Source organism: Nipponia nippon, unplaced genomic scaffold, assembly GCF_047370975.1.
Source record: "Nipponia nippon isolate SJK-2023a ecotype South Korea unplaced genomic scaffold, ASM4737097v1 scaffold_7, whole genome shotgun sequence".
Classification (NCBI taxonomy): domain Eukaryota; kingdom Metazoa; phylum Chordata; class Aves; order Pelecaniformes; family Threskiornithidae; genus Nipponia; species Nipponia nippon.
Genome location: NW_028262391.1, coordinates 35,994,743 through 36,016,713, shown reverse-complemented (window position 1 = coordinate 36,016,713; position 21,971 = coordinate 35,994,743). Strand labels below are relative to the sequence as shown.

Sequence of the window (21,971 nt, the reverse complement as noted above, 5' to 3'; positions counted from 1 at the left end):
GTAACCCATAAATATAGAATACAATGGGAATAAGATAAGCAGTGAAATCAGACCTGTTCAAGCCCTAATAGAGTTTAGATACATTCTTTTTGCATCATACAGAATTATAGTTCTTGTATAGTGTTTGTGTGCGTGCTAGGTATTTTTAAGTATATGTGATAATGGTAAGCATCACAAGCGCCTTTTATATTCTTATGGTGGTTATGAAAGGTTACTTTAATCGCAGCTGTAGATATTACAAGTTCCATGATGCTTAAATGTACTACAGATGGAGAGGAAAAGATGGGTGAGAGCTTGAAGACAACAAACTGGCAAAATAAAATAGCACATACAGTTTAGTTTTATAGTCTTTCCTGGAGAGACCTGCCTTACTCCTTTAAGAATCCACCCCTTATAAAGTAGTATTCTTTGAACGTGTTGGAAAGGTTAGGTAGGATGCGAGTAAAAAAATACAGTATCCTGTCAAGTGTGGAAATGTACAGTCAGAACAAAACTAAGAAATTCCATCACAAGCAAAACTTCAGTGACATCCTTTTTCAATGCATCTTGCCTGATGAAGGATTTTAGAAATGGGCCCCAAACCATAGGCCCATAGGCTGAAACAAGGGAATGTTTAAAGCCAGTTACGAACAAGAAAAAGTCTGTTAACAAGGCAATTCACAAATATCTGAAGTACAAACTATCATTTCATGATTTAAGTGGCAGTTTGCTTATCAAGGGTCGTTATTGCTGATTTCTAACTTTCTTCCATGACTTGAGTCATCCTGTAGGGTGATTCTCTGTATTGAGTATCACCAGTAGAAGTGAAAGCATGTGTATATTTAAAATCACATGTGTAATATTCATATGAAGAATTGAGCATCAAATGTGCTTTTTTTTTTTTCCTGCTCTGTAGTTGCCAGTAACATACCTACTTCTTTCAGACTTAACAGTGAATTGACCTTTAATACTTGCTGTCAGACTTACAACACAGAGTACACGATTACTCCCCCTTCCCCATCCCCCCAGAACAACAAGGTGTCCAGTGTGAACCCAGCATTCACCCTGTGTTCTGATCCCTTAATGCTTTCCTTATGTAGGACATAGCACAATGACTGCTTGGAGATTTAAAGACAACCAAACTGTTTTCATGTGATGTGTTGGATATGTGTTTCCACTTCCTGATTTCTTCTGAGATATCAGTGTGGGTTTTTTTTAAGGTAGAATCCTAACTATACTGTGTAAAATTTAATGATAAAATAGTTCTTAAGCATGTCATCTTAAAACACAAGGTAACATGCCTCTGACTCAGCTGGCAATAAAGTGTGGAAGACGTTACCTCTGCAGTTCAGGAGGGGAACAGAATGTTGTTACCTTTGTAAAAATCTGTGTGCTTCCTTTCTAGTGCATGTTTTCAGGCTTTTAGTTGCTTTAGATCATGTTATTATTTCCCTTCTTCTATTTGTAATAATTGTTTGGAATTTCATGTGTGTGATTCATGTCAGAAATTCAGTATATTAAATGGTTTAAAAACATGTAGTAGCAATGACTTTTTAAATATGCCATATTGGCATATGTAATGTGGTTATTGGTTAATCTGACCTGAGTATGTCCAATGTACAGAATTATTTAAAGAAATACTGGGATACTGCTATAGAACTGTTAGTGCTCTTTCTTTTATACATATCATTTGCATAATGAAACAAATCATTCAATAATAATCTTTATATGTCACAACATATAATGTTCTGTCATTATTAAGTATGATTGTGAAAGGATACTTATGATTCCCATCAACCTATACCCACACATCTGACTGTAGCCTATAGCTGTAAATCATTAAAATTTGCAGTTACTGATTTCAGTAGTTATTCTTTATGAAGATTTTTTTCAGTGTAGTGTTCAAAGGCTACAGATACAAAGCACTGACTAAAACAAAGTGGACAGTTCAGGACCTCTAAAGAAATCATTTCAGGCTTTTGGCAAGCTCAGGCGAATTGCATTTATCAAGTTTATGTTCAGTTCTTTTAATGAAAGCTGGGATCCAGTGTTCTGTGCTGAGGATTGTGGACCTTCAAATAGATATCTGGAAGTATTTTCAAGCTTTGGTATTTAAAGTATAGCATGTAAATACAATTGTCAGAAATAATTATTATCTGTAGATACTGTTACGGGGTTTTTTCCTCTCTCTAGGAAGCTAGTTTTTGGAAACCATAAGAACGTGTAAAGACAGGGAATTAGCTTCACTGTAAAAATTCACAAGAAATGGTGGCAAGGTTTATAGATAAACTACGATTTAGTATGTGTAATCATTATTTTTAAAATAGATTTCCTTTTATATTCCCCTTTTTAGTAGAAACAAATGATCCTGTAAAGCCACCTCTTCAGTGGTGTAGGATAACAACATGTTATGATGCAAAAGTCTGTTTTCATGCAGTAGAAAATGTGCATACTGACTTACTGCTTGGTTTGTATTTTTTAAAGGCACTTTTTCTGGATTTTAAAATTAATCTCCTGAAAGGCAGGTTCAAATGTGACTTGGAAGTAGATAGTACTAGTAGAGTGGTTTTGAGTTGTATCAGAAGGAGCCCACAGATGGATTGTAGGTCGGTGTGATTCTTTTGTGCTGGTGGCTTGTATTTGTTTTTTAAAAGCACTTTGAACATAAGCTATTACATTAGTAAAAGTTTTGATAGATCAGTTTTGTGCATCCATGTACTCTTGCCCCATTGCCTGATGCCTTCTGATTTCAGTTTACCTTAATTTTTTTTTTACCCCCCACAACACCATCAGTATCTACTTTTCCCCAGAATAGTGACTAACTTCTGGAGAAAGGAAAAAGGTGTAGTGAGCGGTTCCGAGCTTCGCACATGCTAATTGACACTTGATAGGCTCACATTACAGCCTTTCCCTTACTAAGGGCACTAGTTTGCATCTGTTTCTTTTATTAATCTATTAGTTTTAATGAAATACATAGGAACTTAGTCTATTTAAGAACTTATTCTCTAGCCTTTGTCCAGTTTGCTAAACAGTCTCAGCGGTAGTTAAAGCAAATTTACAGGCAACCAATAAAAGGTGTGATTACGTGATACTCACTTCCTTAAAAAAACAGATTAACAAAATAAAATTATCTACGCCTTCCTGGAGTGGGAAACAGTATTTTGCATACAAAACAAGATACTGCTGCTTAGCAGTGTCATACCTTGCTGGGAGTTGTTGCCTCCACAAACTGCTGGATTCTGAACCTGATACCAGAGTTGGTGTGGTGGGGACACAGGGAGGAAAATAAGTTTGGAAATTTTTTTTATCTAAAAGGGGAACATTTATATAAAATAGGAGAGCTAATTGGCATGCATTGAGGAATGTGAAATTAGAAAGGACCAGTATGTCAAAGACTATTTTGAAGACAGAGGTGCAGTGCAGCAAAATGTTGGCCTTTTTTTTAAAATTTACATTTTCATTTTATCTTTGCCCTAAAAATTGTTGTTATATAAAACTGTTTCAGTTTATCAAGTAGCCCTCTAGAATTCCGTACATCAGAAAGAGACAGAATGGTCTTTGCAGCCATCGCAAAAAGAGGAGTTGCTTTGTTACTGCTTGATATTCCATTATTTGTATATTTAAAGGTAGTGCTATCTACAGATTCATCAGTGGAGCTTGTGTGTTCTATTGATTTCTGCCAGAATCCTCAGATTTATTTATTTATTTAGAGGTTTGCCCTGGCGATACTCTGGTTACAGGCCATCGGTACATATCCACAGTTTGTGTGATGTATTGGAATATGAAAATGAAGTAACAAATACTGGCATCTGTTTCTTCACCACCTTCTAGACTCATGCTTGATAACTTGTCAGCTTAGCCTTGTCTGTTCTTGAATATATGAAATACTTTGTTTCCTGTAAAAAGAATAATTCTTCTGCTGTTTTTGTTGTTTTCTTTTTTTTTGTTTGTTTGTTTGTTTGTTGTGGTTTTTTTTCCTCCTTTAGTGGAAGACCAAATATTCCAAGCTGATTTTCAGAAAATCTGATACAGTACCTGAAGAGCTCCATCAAATGGTACAAGAAGGCTTTCTGACCTTGCAAAAACATGATTGTTTCTTTCAAGATCTTGTAAGGATCAAAGGAAAAGATTTTGTTACCCCAGTGTCTCGTATATTAATTGGAAACCCAGGATGCACTTACAAGTACTTGAACACAAGATTATTTACAGTTCCTTGGCCTACTGAAGGCTATGATATAAAATATTGCAGTCCTCAAATACATGATGCTTGTAAAGCGTTAATCGGACTTAATGACTACTTGCATATTGAAGCAGTCAAGGCATTACAAGGACAAAATTTGTTTGAGACCAAAGAAATTAAAGATACTACTGTAACAGATAGGGAGCAAAATCTTGCTACTTCTCTTACGGAGAAAGGGTCCGTTTCAAAAGATCAAAGCAGTTGTTGCGTACCAGAGGATGACTACATAAGTCTAAAGAACAGAACATCTTATAACTTGACTTTATTAAATTATATGGATCCACTACAAATGCTGTACTTGAAACAGGAACCTTATTTTGGAATGGGGAACATGGCAGTGAGCTGGCACCATGATGAGAATCTGGTTGAAAGGTCAACGGTTGCTGTGTACAGTTATAGCTGTGAAGGTGAGTGATGGGAGGTATGAGTTGACTAGTGATATAAATATCTTGAATCCCTGAAGCTCTTTTATGTTTCCTTGTGTGTATGTACGTAGGCATACTTGCATGATAGTCTAGTTTTGTTATGTGCTTGTGAATACATTATGGTACTTTTTGTATTTAAGCCCTATCTTTATTTCTGCTAAAACCTGTACAAAAATATACCTGTGCTTACTGCAACTGGTTTATCAGCCGTTCTCTTAAGTAGGTTTAAAAATTGGTATGATTAACTTCCTGACTAAGAGTCAGGAAATCAATATCTGTCAAATATCTATTTCAGGTTAACGCATGTGCATATTTTCTATCTTGTAAAATGTTTAATTGTAGTTGAGATCACTGTCTTTATTGTGTTATTTATCATATATAGACTTGCTTCTGCTTTATGCTGATTTTACTACTGTTCTTTCTTTGGGAAGATCATTTTAGGTTGTTTTTTATAAAAGTATTATTGTATTTACTTGGAAGTATATACATTGTGCCTAGGCATGCTGTAGTGCTAATGCATGTTTTGCGGAGGACTTGCCAACATTTCTGTAGTTGGGAAGGGTGGAAGTTTTCCATTAAAAGACCTGTTGTCTGACAGGCTTTGCAGGTTCTTAGTTATTTAAAAACCATTTAAATGCAGTATTAGGGGGAAAAATGTGTAGTTGAAGTGTCATTAAATAATTTCATTTTTAGTTTAAAAACAGATATGAAGATTTTTGTTTATTTTTTTCCTAACAATTTTTGAACAAAAACCTTGGATTTTTTTTAATGGCTTCCAGTTTTGGAAACATAAGAGTAGAATTTAGACACTTGATTTGAATTTGCAAATGCTCCCTTATGCTTCATAATTCACAACTGATTTTTGGTCCTTCCAAAAATCCTTTGATGTTTGCTTCAAAACGTGGGAAGAATTCACATTGACTTCAGTAGGTTTTGGCTGATGGCCATGAGGTAAAAATAATAGCTTATACTTTCATGTGCATTCTCTTGTTAGTTCTGTTATTAGTTTTGAAACTATGGGTCACTTTGTTATATAACGTTCAGCTGAAATCATCATACTTACATTTTTCTGGACATAAAACATCACCTGCCTTAGCAAACTGAATAGCAGATACTCCCTGACCAGCAGAAGTGTAGTTTTGTTCGTGAACATTTGTCTGTCTTATTTGCCAAAGACATTGATATTTTATGTCCAGTAAATGTTTTTTCAGTAGTACTGTAGATAAAATGTTACTGAAAAAAATATTTAAAGAAACATAAGCATGAACTCGTAGTAGAACTAGTGTGAGGATTTATTGTAATATGCTTCAAAATTTGAACATAAAACTTTCTTGTGGAGGGGAAAAAATGAGTCCCTTTAAGTTCAGAGAGCTATAAATTAACAAAAATGAAAGCTGCTCTGTTTATTCATAACTCATCACTTGATTTTGTTTCTTCAAGTTCAGCAAGTTAGTAAAAATTATGCTGTTCTAAACCCTCTGCAAATTCTGTGCAAATTTGATTGATGAGTGTAGAAAGAAATATTTGATATATATAGACCAAAAATTATTTTGATATCTATGTTATTAATGTTTTTGCCACATACAAGATTTTTTCATAAATACACTTAAAAGTTTATATTTTTTTCCTGAAGGATTTAAAAATAGACATGAAAACTTAAAAAACCTACAAGCTTTCCAGTAAATGAATTGATCATTCCATCGTTTACATTTACCAAAAAAAACCCCAAAAAACAAGAAACAAAAACTACTTCAAATTTTTGTGGTTTTGCAATGATTCCAGAAGTTTTTGATCAAATTGAAATTTGATTGTATATTGGGGGGGAATCTCTTGGCAGGAGGTGGCGATATTAAAACCTCAGTGCAGCTGGAGGTAGGGTAAAAGACACTTTTTTTGAAAGAAAATGATTTATGAAGTCAGATCTAAATCTGAACAAGATTGAATTCCAGTTGATAGCTTTGAGGACGGTTCAAGTTGGTTTCATGAACTTCAGAGGGAATTTAAGGTGCCTAGCATGGTTCCTGATCATCGTGAGGAAATGTCCTGTAGTATACCTTTATGTGAAAACAGTTCACTTGCATCTGTCTGGATTCAGGTTGTGGTTGTCCTTGTATATCCCTACAGTGAAGCCATATATATAGTTGGCCTACTTATAAATTGGAGGAAATGGAACCTGTTTATAATTTATGAATATGGCATTGTAATTAAAGTGACAGTAAATACTTGGCTGTGTTGAAGTTTTCTACCTAGCGCATCCAAAAGGAGTAACGAGTCTGCTTGATTTTAGACAAATAAATAAATTGTCTTTTTGCTCTTCTGATTTCCTGTTTGTAGCTTTCAAATGCTGGTGGTTATAAACTTATCAGGACTTATAATATTATTCTTTCCAGTTCTATATCACTTCAACGTGTTGGTGGTTTCTGCAATCACAAAGACTGTCAATATTTACTATATCTCTTATCAAGCTCCCCATAACTGTGAAGCATGAAGAAGCTCCACATCTTCTTGAAGATCGTTGTTAAATATTCTTAGAATCGTATCTTGACTCCTCTTCCCATTTTCCATAAATATCTTTGCTTTTTACACCAGTATCTTTTATTAGTACTTACCGCATTAATTCATTAGTGTTGACTTAGCATTGAATTCTCACTGTAGTGTATAAAGACTATCACAGAATCATTACAGAATACATAATAAAAAGAGTAGAGATGGTCAGAAATTTTTTGATGGAACAATTTTTCCTTAGAAGATGTCAGTTAGATGGCTTTAGTAATTTTCTGGGAGAAAACACTCGTTCTTTGGGAAATTCAAACATAATTAAGCACGTTGATTTTTGTTAAAATTGGCTTGATTCTCTTTTCTGCTAGGTCTTGCACATTTTGTTGTCAGCTCTCTATTCCTCAGATTCCCACTGGTCTCTGTGGTACTCCAAACACTGAGGCTCTGTGACAGCCCCTTAGCATGGGGAAGCTAGGGCTTCCAGGGCTTCATGGCTAGTACCAGCCTCTCCCGCCACAAATGCAGAATGCCCAGGTTTTCAGGTTTTGAACAGCAGGAGCCCGAGGAGTTAATCAATCTTACTGTGTTATGGCAGCTGTTTGTTGGACTGTTGAGAGATGCACAACTCAGGTTATATGGTTTTCTTTTTACTTTAATTTGCCTTTTTATGTCATTATTTGTTTGATACCTACTTATTTGATTAAATGGTATTAAAACAGATACTACTGTAATAGAAACAACTTTTTCTTGTTTGCTTGTTCAGTGTTTGATGCTATAATGAAAATTCAATGTTTGAAACTTTGATCATTATTAATTGGAGTAGAAGCAGCTTTTAATATGCCAGAAAAAAAATTTGAGAGCCAACATAAAGACACTGGAACAAGCTGATATTCTAATTAGTATCACTGTTTATTTTCTTGTTTCCAGTGTCAAACTGTTTCAAAGCAACTTCAGATGAAGTACATTTCTAACAGCAAAACAAGATAGACGTTTTTCTTAATGCTCATCTGAACAGTATTTGCTTTTATTTAAATTAAAATAAAATGCATTACATTACGGTAGGTTAAAAGTAGGTTATCAAGTGATAAGAATAGACCCTCACAAAAAATTGGGCAATTTCATTTTAATGTGTATACTGCATGAAAGTGCATGACTGGTAGTCATGGTGCATATACAGAACTGCATATATTACAGAATGTGTGTTCAATTGTACTGTCACTAACGCTATTCAGAATTAATTTACTTTTCCGAATTTACCATGGAACAGGAATTCAAAATTTTGACCAATTTAGGATTTTTAATAACACATTAGCTTACAAATATCCTATCACATGAGAGCATTAAGGTAGAAACTTGTCAGGATTTTAATATAGTAAGTTAATAACCCATTTTTATTTCCTGCTCTATTTATAAAAGTGAATTGCAACCCAAACACTGGTGGAATAAGGGCATTTTCAAAAACTGGATTTTATCCATGAAAATTTCCTAATGAACAGTTTTCCCTCAGGTCTTTGTAAGTTTTGAAGGAAGTTTTATTGCTTTGCTAAGGCAGAGCAGTAGTTGGTTCTAAAGATGTTCTTTGAAGTAGAGACTTGTTTCAGTTACCAACTTAAAGGAGATGGAAAATAATGTAGTCACTGGAAGTGTCCATCTTTCTCTTACCCGGATTTCCCACAAACTATGTTTGAGGCTAGATAAGTAGTTTTCTCTAGATTCTTTACAGTATCTTGTTTGTCTTCTTGCTGTAAGGCTTACTGGCTATATAAATCTCTTGAAGTACTAAACAACTGGCTCTGTTCACTGACAATGTAATGTTGAAAGGTTTAACAAATTTACAGTTAGTTGCAGTAATGACTTATTTTGAAGGAGCTTTTATGCTTGTTTATCTTGTAAAATGCTGTTTGTATTTTTTCACACTGCAATGTTAGAAGCAATATCCTAGCACTAAACCTAATGACTGCTATTTCATTTCTACAGTAATTGCGAATAAAAACAATTGAGATTCACTACAGATGTTTGTTTCCTCACTAGGTTAAAAAAAAATGCTGAAACTACGAAAGTTGTTCAGAATTTAAGTCAATCTAAATTTGTAGTTGACCAATAATCCTCTTTATGTACTGCTTAATGGATAAAAGTCATGGAGTAGAGGTTTGTACAGGATGAGAATAATTATACTAAATAGTTTCTAATGTCAATAATGTAGTAGAAGTATTTCTTGTTGAAAGAATAGTAACAGTATGTAGAAAAATACATATTACTTTTTAAGAAATGAATATGGGAGTGAAATGGTCACATCTGTTACTTGTAGGTTCTGGCCAGTTGGAATTATTTTCTAGGAGAATCACAAATCACAAATTTTTAGTGATCCAATTACTCTTATAATAACAGATTTAAATCCCTGCTTTCTAAAAAGAACTCTTCATTTGAATTAACTGTTATGGTTTTTGGTTTTGTGTGTGTGGTGTTTTGTTTTTTTTTTTCTTCTTATTTTAACCATGCTCGCACTGATTTGATCAAATAAAGTCGCTCCTTCAAGAATGAAGGGATGACAGAATATTCTTTTTTCTTGTTTTAGTGCTTTTGTTCTTGATATATTTGGACACTGTATTCCAAATATGCATTGATAAGAGCAGTGTTGGCAAATCTTCCAGTTTTTGTTTTTGTGAATGTCAGCTGAAAGCAAAAGTTAAAACGTTAGTACAGTTTAGTTAACCTCTTATGCTATGGCTTTTCAGTAATAAGGTAGAAGAAATAACTCTGGGTAGATACTCATTCTTTCCCACCAGCTGCTGGAAAGCAAAACATGTTCTGCTTTTTTCACTTCTTGCATATAACATGCATAAATTGCTATGGAAGACAGTAGTAATGTATATATTTCATTAATTGCTGAACAAGTGCTCAAATTCTTTTAAATTCTGGAAAAATTAATCAATCTGTAAAAAAAATAATTTGTTTTTCCATATCTATATAACAATGGTCAGTTGGATTTAATAACAAAGTAGATGTTTACAGTCCTGCTTGTTTTTAGCGATGTGTTGGCAGTGATTCCATTGTCTAAGAAATCATGTTTGATTTAAGACGACATTTAGGATATAGTTTGGCATTACAATTTGACTTGAATAGAGAACATTTAAGTTTCAGACCGTCAAAAAGCTCTCAAATCTTCTTGACGATTGTTGTGCTGAATAGCAAAGAAACCTTTCAAGGCTACTTTTACTTTCTGTGCTGTGGAACAATAACCCAACTAGATCCAGGAAAACAAGTTTCATGTTGTTCTGAACCTAACCATGACCCAAACCTGATAAGATCGGGTCTTAGAGCTGGAACATCTCTGAAATTTGAGCTGTCTAGTTAGAAGCATAATGTTGTAGCCAATTTTCTGCAGCTACATTCTCTCTTTCATGGTTCTACCCTCATTACAGCTGTGATGAGGTATTGTTCTTATGTTGTGGTGGGCTTGTTACCTGGTTGCACCATTTCATTTGGGATGCAAGCATAACCATTTCTTGCAGGCCAAATTCTATAAATCTTTAATGAACAGAATTAAAAATCGCAGATAATTTTATTGTGTTTCCATTAAATACTGCTACATTTGACCATTTCTGTATGGTCTACTCCAAAATAAATACCTGTTCTTAAGGTGTTGTCTATGTGCAAGACCCACATGATTTATTCTCAAATACCTATGGTTTAGATGCATCCAAATGTTTTCACTTAAATGGGAACTGTAATTATATCAGTGAATATACAGCATTCAGTCATGCTTGGAGTGTGACATAGAGAATTTAATAACTTCTTTTTATGTAAAAGTTTGTCAGTGCTACCTGGAGATATACCACAAACGTTAAGGTGTGTGGTTTTTGTTTTGTTTTGTTTTGTTTTTTTTCCCCCTTGCTCTCACTTTCAGAATAGCTTGCATGTAAAAGCTAGTAGCAGCTTGCCTCCATTTGTTACCAAAATAACATGGTAGGAGCAATCAGTTTCAATTGCTGCTGATAATTATAAGGTGCAATAATTGAGAATATAAAGAAAAGGAGACTGTGAGCTACATTTGAACTCTGTACTTAAGCAATAAAAAATTTATCAAACTGCAAAAAATAAGTCATTTTAACGAGCACATTCCAAAGGTGCTGGATTTATGAGGAGACCCCAGGAAACTTTGATTGAAATTGCTGTCTCTGATTGTAGTTCTATATTTTATTGGTGCCATATTGTGAACAGTGCTGCTGCCAAAGTGAATGGGAAAGCAGCATAACAGAGAGAGTTAACCCAGAAAGGTTACCTCTTTTTATAATATCCATGATGTATTGCATTAAAAATGCCTTGAAAGCCATCCTATTTGCAGTTTTCAGAAAACATTTTTCTTAAATTAAGTTACGATTTATCTGAACAGGGCAGAAAATATGAAAGCCCCTTGAAGACTTTAGTATTGATTTTTCCGAGTATTTGCTAGCTCTTGTTTTCTCATTTGTGTGCTCCTTGATAGAAAGGCCTAGAGCTGGTCCTGAGCCAAAGCTTCAGCTGGATGAGAACTGCAGCAGTGGAGGGAGGGAATACAGGGACTGAATTTACAGTATGAGTTTTAACTGAGAACTCGATTGGCTTTTTAAAAAGCTTTGGCTCCCTGCTTCTTGAATTTAGGCAATATTTAATTGACATAGAAAATTAAGACAATTTATTAATTATTAAAGGCTACTGCCAACTAAACAAACATTGCAGTAACCGTGTGGGATGAATGACTTGAATACGTTGAAAGTGAGAGTTCAAGGTCACTTTTTACGTGTGCATATTATAATAAGAGTTATAAATCTTTATTTTAGTGGTTTTATTCTCGAAGACAAAAGTTTTAAAAATTATTACATGAAAGCACATTTGAAAAGGACAGTGAAATGGACACACACAGTTACTAACTTATAAGCAATAATTAGGCATGCGACGTAGTTGGTGATTTCTAACTGTTCGCTGCTGTTCTGTGCCAACTGCTTATTAAAACTTCATCCTCCCTCTGTCAAAATGCTCTGTTACTTTAGGCATAAAACTGTTATGCCGTAGCTCCCAAATACCTTGTTATAAATGCTGACTGTATCTTTCAATTTATACTGCAGTGAAGTAAGCTTATGAAAATAGTTCTGAGGGATTAAACTGTAAATACTATTTCAATGCAGTGGATTATTTTTTCCCCAAGCTCAACCCATTCATGTTGCTTAATGATAAGAAAAATGTTGCGACAAATGTATTGAAGCTTCGGTGGCACTTGCACATGTCATCTAGCATGTTTGACTAATAATTTTGAGAAAAGAATGGCAGATTTGACTCCAAGATTCGCTCAAGATTGTGTTTTGTGCCCATTATTTCGCCTTACTTTGCCTCAGTTTATGATTTGGTGAAATTAGAAGTACATAAACAAACGAAATTGTTCATAAAATGCTTTGGCAGTTTATGACTTGAAATTCTTTCAGAAGTTATCTATTTTTATATCAGTGTTGCTGCATTTTTTTTCTTTTTTTCTTCCATGCTTATAGTTTTACCAATGTAAAAAAAAAAAAAATTAAGAGTGAAGATTAACTAAAACTCCCATTACCTGTACTTGAGAACTTCAGAAAAACTTGAGTCCATTACAGAGTTGGCCTTGATTTGCCTTTACTTTGTAGTTAACATGAAGTTTTCATCTTAGTAAAGTGGGTTGCAAAGAATTCTTGCTCTCATATGGCTTTTTTTATTTACCTATTACGTACTTTTGGATTTGAAGACGCTGATTATAGCAAATTGAGATTATAGAAAGTTTAAGCCTGTTAAGATTGTACCAATGTGGTATATAATTAAATCTATATTGTTAGACTAGGTTTTGTATTTTATGGTTCTCACCTTGTCTGTTGTCTTTGTGGTGTTTTTCCCTCTCTCTCTTTAAAGGTTCAGCTGTGGCAGAAAGTAATGAACAAAGACTGAAGGGAAGAGACCCAGCTGTTTGGCACGTAGGCTTGAAGGTAGCATGGGACATAGAGACACCTGGATTGGCCATACCACTTCACCAAGGAGACTTCTACTTGATGCTTGGTAATTTTCAAGGGCTAAGAAGGTGAACTTTCTGTTGAAAACGGAGAAAACGACACTTATTTATTATAGATTATCATACTTCCCTTTCAGTTAGGACTTGCCTTATTTAGAAAGACATGAGATCTGGCCAGAGTGTGTAATAAATCCCTCCTACCCTGTGTACTTGCAGTGTATTTTGGGGAACTTTTTTGTTCCTTAATGTTTCTTTCACTTCACAGCTAAGAAAGGAAATACTCTTTCTGAGCCTTTTCTCTCTGTTGTGCAGTCAGAATTGCTAGTCCCAAGTCAGGCTTCAGGTCATAAGCAGAATTTCCACAGATCTTGAGAGAATTTGAGCTGTATCTGTCCCATCCTTGTATTTGTAGATGCTGGTTCCTTTTTCTATTCTTAATAATAGTAAGTAAACTGAGTAACCGTGAGCATCTGCGTCTGTTATGTTCAACAAAAAAAAAAAAATTCCTGTTCTTGAGTTTGGCTTATACAGTGGCTACGTATTGTGTAAGCTGTGACTGTAGCAGTCTTAAAGTTTTCTGGTACCATGGTTCTTGAAGTTTCAACCATTATGCCAATCTCTGGATGTTTGGTTGGTCACCAGTTTTAGACATGACACTTCTCTGCTGCTACACTTTTCCGTGTGTATATTCAAACATGCTATTTTCTAGTAGTGGGATTATACTAAGATCATAATGAACAGAGCTGTCATACTCCAAGAGTGACTCTCAATGTCTCAAGTGTGGAGGATTAAAAAAAAGAAAATTAAATTGAGTTCATTTTCTTGAGCAGCTGAGCTCACACACTAAGGTTTTTCCATTGAAAGAAACAAGGCAAGGACTGTGGCTAAGGTTTGTTGACACAAAATCTGTTGCTTTCTCTTTTGGCTTGTGTTTCTCTTAGTTATCATTTTTGTTTAAACAAATTTAGTTATAAGTCACACAACTCAAAACATGAACAATGCTTTTGACATCACCATATTTGCCTGTTCAGTGGCTTGGCTTGACAGACATCATCATCGAAGAGTGGGAGAGCACTTGCAGTGTTCCCTATTTATCTGTTTGTGACTTGGAAGGTAGACACCACGGAACATCCCTAGAGTGACCTGTCGCACTGCCAACTTGCTGGGCTGAACAGTCTTTTCACTTTTACCTTTCACTTTTTATCTTCCAACAAATATGAAAACAGTTTACTTACTGTAAGCAATACATTTGTGGGCAATCTTAAAAAACATATACCATTCCTTGTTCTTAGTTACCTCATCAAATCCTGTGCACTGTCATCAACAAAGTATCTTGTGTAAAAGAACGGGGCTGTCTGTGCCCTTAGGTATGTTTAGACGTGAACAGATCAAGTGTTAAGAGGCGAGATCCTTTGGCACAGTGGTGTGGATGTGCATCTCTTTTATGTATTTGTGAGGATATAGACTAGCAGCCTGGAGGGAAACTGAGATATTTCTTATGTGAAAGTGAAGTTTAAGTGGCAGCTCAAGGTTCCTAGAAAGGGAATTATTAATCCATTTTTGTGCAATAGCGGTTTGGGCATCAAGTAAACTTCTTATCTAATCCTTCCTGACTGGAAAGTTAGTGCATACGCAGCTTTGCTGGGCAACAGATTCAGAAGGCAAGTAATAAAAGAAGGAGTCTGTCTTCAGTATTTTTATTGCAAAATACTGTAGATTGTAGTTGACTGAGTTACCAGGTCATAAGGACATCTTTTTATTCCCTGATGGAATTTACATACAGTAACTGAAGAAGTATCAGGGATGCTATATGAAGGATGGGTCAGAAAGTTAGTTTGTTTAACACATAACATCATGATCATGTTTAGATGGAAACTAAGGTTATATTAAACATTCTTTTGAAGATGATGTGTAAATCACTTTCTTATTAATACTTTGTGGAGAGCTACAGAGTTGAGCTCTGTAGGCCAGGTGTTTGATAATCTCTTCTGCATTTCCATAGCCTTTGTATTTTTTTTTTCCTCAATTACTTTAAAAAAAATTATTATTACTGAGAGAGTATTCTCAAACTGGCCCTTTTATTAGGTTTCTATGTACAGCAGAGCTGCCTTTATCATTTTCACTTGAAATGAAAGACAATATAAGTGGATGTATACAGTTTTAGTTTATTTTTTACTGTTCAGATTTTTTTAAACTGACTTTTAAGAGGAGGCATCTTGAGGATGCCATCTAAAAGATAAAATTAAAAACTTTGTACAAAAAGTAACTTGACAACAAAGAAGCCAATTTTAAATTAATTTATCTTGTGCCTTTATACATCATACGTTCTAGAAGCTGATTTCAGTAAGCAGAGTCTTCTTGCTGGCATTATTTTAAAAGCAGTGGCAGCAGTGTGCAGGGCATCTAGAAAATACAATGTTAAGATAAGAGTACTGCAGCTAGTAGTAGCTGTTGGTGTACAGGGACTAGTTGGGAGGACTATCTACTGTTTCTGACTACCATTGGCTCATCCAGCTCTAGCAAAAAACTTAGCAACTCTGTAGGTCTCTTCTTCCAATTGTTGGAATGGTATAGTGCTTACTGCTTTATATGAATGTTGTAAAATACTGAAATGTCAAATTCAGTATGTTGCTTATAATTAAAAAGTCAAGTCCTATCAATTCCTGTACCTGTAATACCTCAACTATTTCCTAATATTGTACACACAAATCTTAGATAAGAAAATGTGGTCAATTAATATTTCTAATAGTCATGTGCAATTACAGTAACTTGTAAATCCTGATCAATGGGTATATCAAAGTATCAAAAAGATTGGGGGTGTTCTTTAGCATTTCTAGTGGACATTTAATAATGTTTATGTTCCTCTCTTCATTGGCTCTATAAAATGTTTTTTGTTATTCTGGGTAGAATTTTAGTAAAATGCAGTCTTAAAATATAAATTTACACCTGCATTCTCAGCAGTCCTCTTCAGATGAAATCATAAGCCATAATTTAAATGTATGTTAGTACTAAACATTAGGTGACCAAATCCATCCTTCAAGTAAGTTATTACAATAATATAAATGTATTTTGTTTAAACAAAACCAAACAAAATCCAAAATGACTTACAGTAAGACAGATTATTTTTTTTTTTCCTAAGGCTTACTTTTCCTAATACGAAGAAAAAAGATCTGGTGAATGACTGCAAATCTGCTGCCTAAAAACTCAAATCTGAACTTTATATCACTCATGAAACGGAAACACTTTAGCTCAATTTAGAATAATATATTGGTCTGCAGAGGAAGTGCATACTGAACCCTGCTGTCTCAAGTACACAGTCAAGGGGTGTCTAATATGAAACGTGTTGGGTGTGTGCAATAAATCCAAAACGCGTGGAGGTGAGCAAAGGGCCCCATCTGCTCTGTCCTAGAGCATGCTTAACTAGGGTTGTCATGGTCTTGCTATTAAATTGGAATCTTTCCCCTAATCTTTGAGTTAGACACGACCAGATTTGCAAGCAGATTTACAATTTTCACTAATTTTCCTACCATGACTTCAAAACATACTTAACAAAAATACATTCTGGACTTTTTCAAAGGGAGATTTACTTTTCTGCAGCTGTTTCCCATAGATCAAGCTCTTGCTTGAAGGTTAGGGTTTTAAAACAGCATGAAGATGAACTTGGAATCTTATACCCCTCCCCACCCCCAGCAAATTATAGTTCAAGAAGCATCAAAAAATTATTTTCGTAACCAACCAGAAGTAGAGTGCACACATTGCGGAGGCTGGCTTGTGGTTAAAGATAAGTATTTAATGGAAACACTTCCACATGTATATAGTGGCTCATTAAACTATTTCTAGATATTTAATCTGCTTCTATTTCCACAAACTAACTTGAACCCTCTTTGCTCTCTAGCATCTTGAATGTGTTGGGAGTTTTTAACCCTTTTTTTTTTTTCCCCCTCTTGAGTCCACATTTAATCCAAATGCTATATTCCTTGATTATTAAGACCTCGAACCCCAGAAATGTATTTGTCGTTACCAAACTTTGATCATGAAGTCTGGCAAATCCCAGACATCTCTTTTTTTAAGTTCAGCCTTTTAATTCATGCTGTGTTTTGTTTGGACACACTTTTCTTGTTTAAAAGTATTTTTTTAATTAGGGACAGATCATCCTTCTAGCTTTCTATTATGAAAGTAGTAGTCCATTGACCCATAATTTCTTGGGGAAGGAGACATAACTTCCTGGTGCTTTTTGTTGACATATCTACAGTAAAATTAGTTTGGTCAGGTTTTCTCCTGTTGAAGCATTGTGTGCAGTTGGATACAAGTAGAATTGGAAATGGCGGAAAAGCGTTTTAGTGCTTTTGAAAATTGCACTGTAATACAGTTAAAAAGAAAATTCTTTATTTGTTTATGATAGTTAAGAAAACTAATAGCACCAGTCCATTTCACTTTTACTTGTAGATATTTGCAGTGTTTAGAATAGCAAAGCTTTGCCAGTGCTTTAAACCCCACTGTTCCTTTTATCTGCTTCATGAAATAGATGACAAAAAGACAACTGTTTTAAAAGTTCAGGAAGTACACTTGGAAGAAGATAGAAAAGACGATATAAACCCCTCTTGCTAATTCTGAGAGCATTTTCCATTGTGGTTTGTGTTTTCCTGGGAATTACTTTACCTAGAAATAATAAGTTTTGGGCTTTAGTCCCTACTCCTTTCAGTAAGGATTGGCTAAGAATTAATTTCCTTTCTTTCTACCTTGTATTTGTTATGTCTTAATAGTCTGTAGTGACATTTGGGTATACCATCATTGTTTCTCTCCGAGTGCTTTGGCTCCTCACCTCACAGGTGCTCTGATAATCGGTTAACGAATAGAATTAGTTAAGTATACATACGTTAGTTAAGTGTATATACATACACATATCCATTAGTCCATTCTTTTGACAAAGGCTGTTCAAGCACAGGGCTTTGAGTGTTTCTGCTGGTGGTGCCCAGGTAATTCAGCTGTCTAGAAGAAAGCATACAGTGAGGTATGGACAGAGCAAGGACAGGGACTGAGAAGAACAGGATCAGAGAGAAAAGAGAGGAACTGGCAGTAGTTTCAAGCAGTGGAGAGGACCGTGCTGGGAGGGATGTATTTGAGAAAAGAACAGGTAGGGCAGAAGTCTGTACAGGGGATGGACAGAAAGATCTATGACATGAACTTGCTGCCACAATTTAAAATAGAATATACAGCATCCAAATTCCAAAATGTATCTGCTGTTTATAAATAGCAGGAAATCACTGAGAAGCTTGTCCGATAAGGGGGTCCACATAGAGAAGAATAGTCTGCATCTACTAGTAGAAGAGTGCTCAGGTGTTAAAACAGTAGCATTAGTTTTAGGAGCTGTAAGCCTGCTTCTCTCACAGAATTTCCATGCAGACTTTGGCAGTCCCTTAACCTCTCCTTACCCTTAAGTTTTTCTGTGTCAGTTACCGACTTTACAGAGGCCTTGCATGGATAAATGTATTAAAGCACCAAGTACCTTAGACGGTTTTGTGTTGTTTGGGTCTTGTTTTATTTTTCTTTTTCCTGCAGGTGTGAGGAATAGGGATCTGTATTAAATAAAAACTCCATTTTGTAGCTATGTTTTACAGAAGGTGTGTTACCTGAAGTTTCCGTAGCTGGAGATTCTGTGTCAAATAATTGTATGCATTTGCAACTAATCAGATCGTCTGCTAAACATTCTTATGACTTCTTAGTACTTCATCTGTAAAGTCAAAATCTGACCTCCAAATTATTTAAACAGACTTGAAGTTGATAACTTTGTTTTCCAGGGTGGCTTTGGCCACCTGTACACAATCATACGTGTGATTAATTTCTTTTAATAAATCTCGCCTCAGCTCTAGTAGCCCTATAATGGGATCTGGCCGTAAGGTGGCAGATGATTCATTGGGAGGTGGCAGGCAGAAAGTAGTAGAAATAAAAGAATAAAACAATCCATTTAAAAGAAATACGGATTTTGCCATATACATGTATGCAGGAAATAGTCTCCTTGTTTCTTAGGTGCTCCACCTCAGACAGAAAAATGAAGTTATTTTTTCCAGCGTTCAAACACCAAGTGTCTGTTACTAACCAAGTTGTGTTCCTTTGAATGCAAACAAGCCCTTTACAATATTGTCAGTAGTTTGGGGAAACTGATTTAGGCATTATCCTGCCTGAAGTGCGAGTAATCATCCACATTTGCACAGTGACTGGTGGCACAACGGTATCCTGTTAATACAGGTAAATATGAATAGCTTTAATCTGTGTGATTAGGCTTTGATTGAGAAAATTCCCTTTGGTCAGGGTAGCACTCTAGCATGTATTGGACTTCATTAGTTTTTCTTGATTGTTTTCTAGAATTGCTGCTTTAAATTTTGGATAATTTGTAGTTGTTTTAAAATTTATAAACAAGTGAAAATCCTGATTGGACTTCAGAGAAATAGTCTGTGCAAGTGACAGCATTTTTCATAGATGTGGGAAAGCTTTGGGAGAGGAACAGTCATGTAAGCAGAAAATTGTAGTCCAATTCTCAAAAATTCTTTCTTACCTAGCAGTTAGTTAATTGGCATGTGCATCTTGTAAGCATCCATATGGAAGGCAAGACTGTTTTAAGAAAGAGAAGGGATTGTGTGATAGTTCTTGAAACTGTACTAAATACATTGCTAAGTTGGTTTTAATGGTGATTTAAAATAAAAAGTCACTTCCCATACGTATTATACAGTTCACGTAAGTTTTGTGGGGTTTTGTTTTTGTAATGGATATTGAAATGAGATGTCCTTGCCTTAGTTGTCCTGAATTTGTGGCAAGATGAGGGCCCACTGTTTCGTGGCAGAAAAGACGCCATGTTGGCTCTTACCATAAATTCAGGAGAACTGTCTGACAAATAACTTACCTGCATGCAGTTTTCCAAAGCAGGACTGATACATATATTCCTACTTTTATATGCATGGATATAATACTGGAGAGGTTGTGTTTTGGTTTTCCAAACCTGACCGATCAGCATTTAGTCATGTAAAACTGATGTTAACTCCATACGCATTGTATTTTATGTAAAGCCACGAGAGCACTATGGTGGTTTTGACATGGGTGTCCAAGGAAGGTAACAGTTTTGGTTTGGCTCTAAAACCAAAATAGTAATCTGGATGTAGTGTTCTGTATCTGAATAAAAGCTTTTGCTGCCAAATGGACAATGGCCAATTTAACAAAGAGTGCTTTTTCTTTTCAATTAATATATTTTTAGAAGAAAAAGATAAGCAAATCTTTACTGTAATCTTTTAAGACCTAGAATGTATTTTTCAAATATCCCTTGAGACATGCAATCCATGAAGCTTCAACTATTTTTGTACAATTACAGTTTTAGCTGAATTATAAACTCTTAAATTAAAATTACAGGCTTCTTTCTAAGAGTCATAAAGGATTAGAGACAGTTGGAAGCAATTTCAAGGAGTAGCTCTACAATGAAAGATTTGCCAAGGGTTTGAATAAAGGTGCAAATCAAAATGTGTTACGTTTAAAACACACCACAATGAATAGGCACTGAATGGGATGGTGGAAGTGTTTAGGTTTGTTTTCTGTTGCAATTCTTCTTGAAAGTGATTGTGATATTTAAATATTGCGATGTCCAGAGATAATATTGTTCTGTGGCCCTTGCAGGACTTGGCTCTATGCAATTTAACCCTTATATGTTTATGTAGGAAATCACTTTTTCCTATGTTTCTTTTGTTTGTTTTGGAGTGTTTTTTCAAGCTTTTCAACTTCACCTATCTGCAGACCTCATGCAAACAGAAAATAAGCCTCCCATCTAAACTTTCTCAGTGGGAATTCAGTCCTGTTTCATAACACTTGTCTGCCTATTCCTTATATAAATTGTTTTTCTGATTTTTATTTTTTCAAGTTTGTGATGCTATCTGCTGTCTTGGGTATGAACTTTGTTAATAGTTGCTTATAAAATTCATAAGAAGACACTTCTTACAACTAGGATACATTCAGTCATTTTTCTGAATTCATTAGACTTTTCTCAGTTTTAAAGTTTCAGACTTGTTGCAAGGTAAAGTAAAAGTTTTCTATATATTTTTTCAGTAATAGAGAATACCATTATAAACCTTACACGCTGTGTTCTTTTCAGTCTGATAGTCTGTCAATATGGTCAGAAGAGCATTTTCAAAAATTGTTAGGAATTTAGGTTATCAGGTTTCAGGTATGCAAATATTGATCTCTTAAAGAGAAATTATATTTATGTGATGGAAGGATGAAGCTTGATAATTTCTCATCATGCTGTATTAAGATGACTGAAGTTAAGTTCCCTGAAAGAGTAGATATTGTTGAAAATACAGACTCCAAGTTAACTAGCATCTTGTAGGTCTCTATTCCTGTTCTCTTCTAATTTTGTCTATGGCGGTTTTTTGCTTGGTGATGCTTCAGGTCACCTCGTTTTGTATGGTTTTTTAGTCTCTTTCTACTAACTTACAAAACCATAATCCAGGAGTGATTTTACAGAAATTTTTGATAGATAATCCTGAATGTCTTGTTAAGGTTGAGAAGGTAGCATAATTTTAACACCAGAACTCTTTGAATTGAAAGCACTTCATGAATGGTTTTCAGTTTAACAGTGGGTGTTGTTGCTCTATTTAATCTGAACTTTTCCAGAGGAATACAGTTCCTCTAAAAAGTGCTAATTTGTCAAAATTGAAGCATTCTTCAGGTATGATAGTTTTGACGAAACTGATGGCAACCAAGTAGATTCCATCTACAGAGGTTTATGGGGTTGTTTGTTTGCCAGTTTGTGAACTCAAGTCCATGACAGCCCTCTGGCAGG

The 21,971-nt window shown here is 35.0% G+C and overlaps 1 protein-coding gene across 6 annotated transcripts in view; it reads left to right on the top strand.

The window, feature by feature from the left end:
- The window catches only part of FTO (FTO alpha-ketoglutarate dependent dioxygenase), a 254,058-nt gene that overhangs the window by 48,461 nt on the left and 183,626 nt on the right, over nt 1-21,971 (top strand). For all 6 annotated transcript variants that reach the window (XM_087739732.1, XM_087739731.1, XM_087739733.1 and 3 more), the window contains 2 exons: nt 3,966-4,626; nt 13,054-13,197. In XM_087739732.1, the coding sequence (XP_087595858.1) occupies nt 3,966-4,626; nt 13,054-13,197 (805 nt within the window). The remainder of the gene's footprint in view (nt 1-3,965; nt 4,627-13,053; nt 13,198-21,971) is intronic.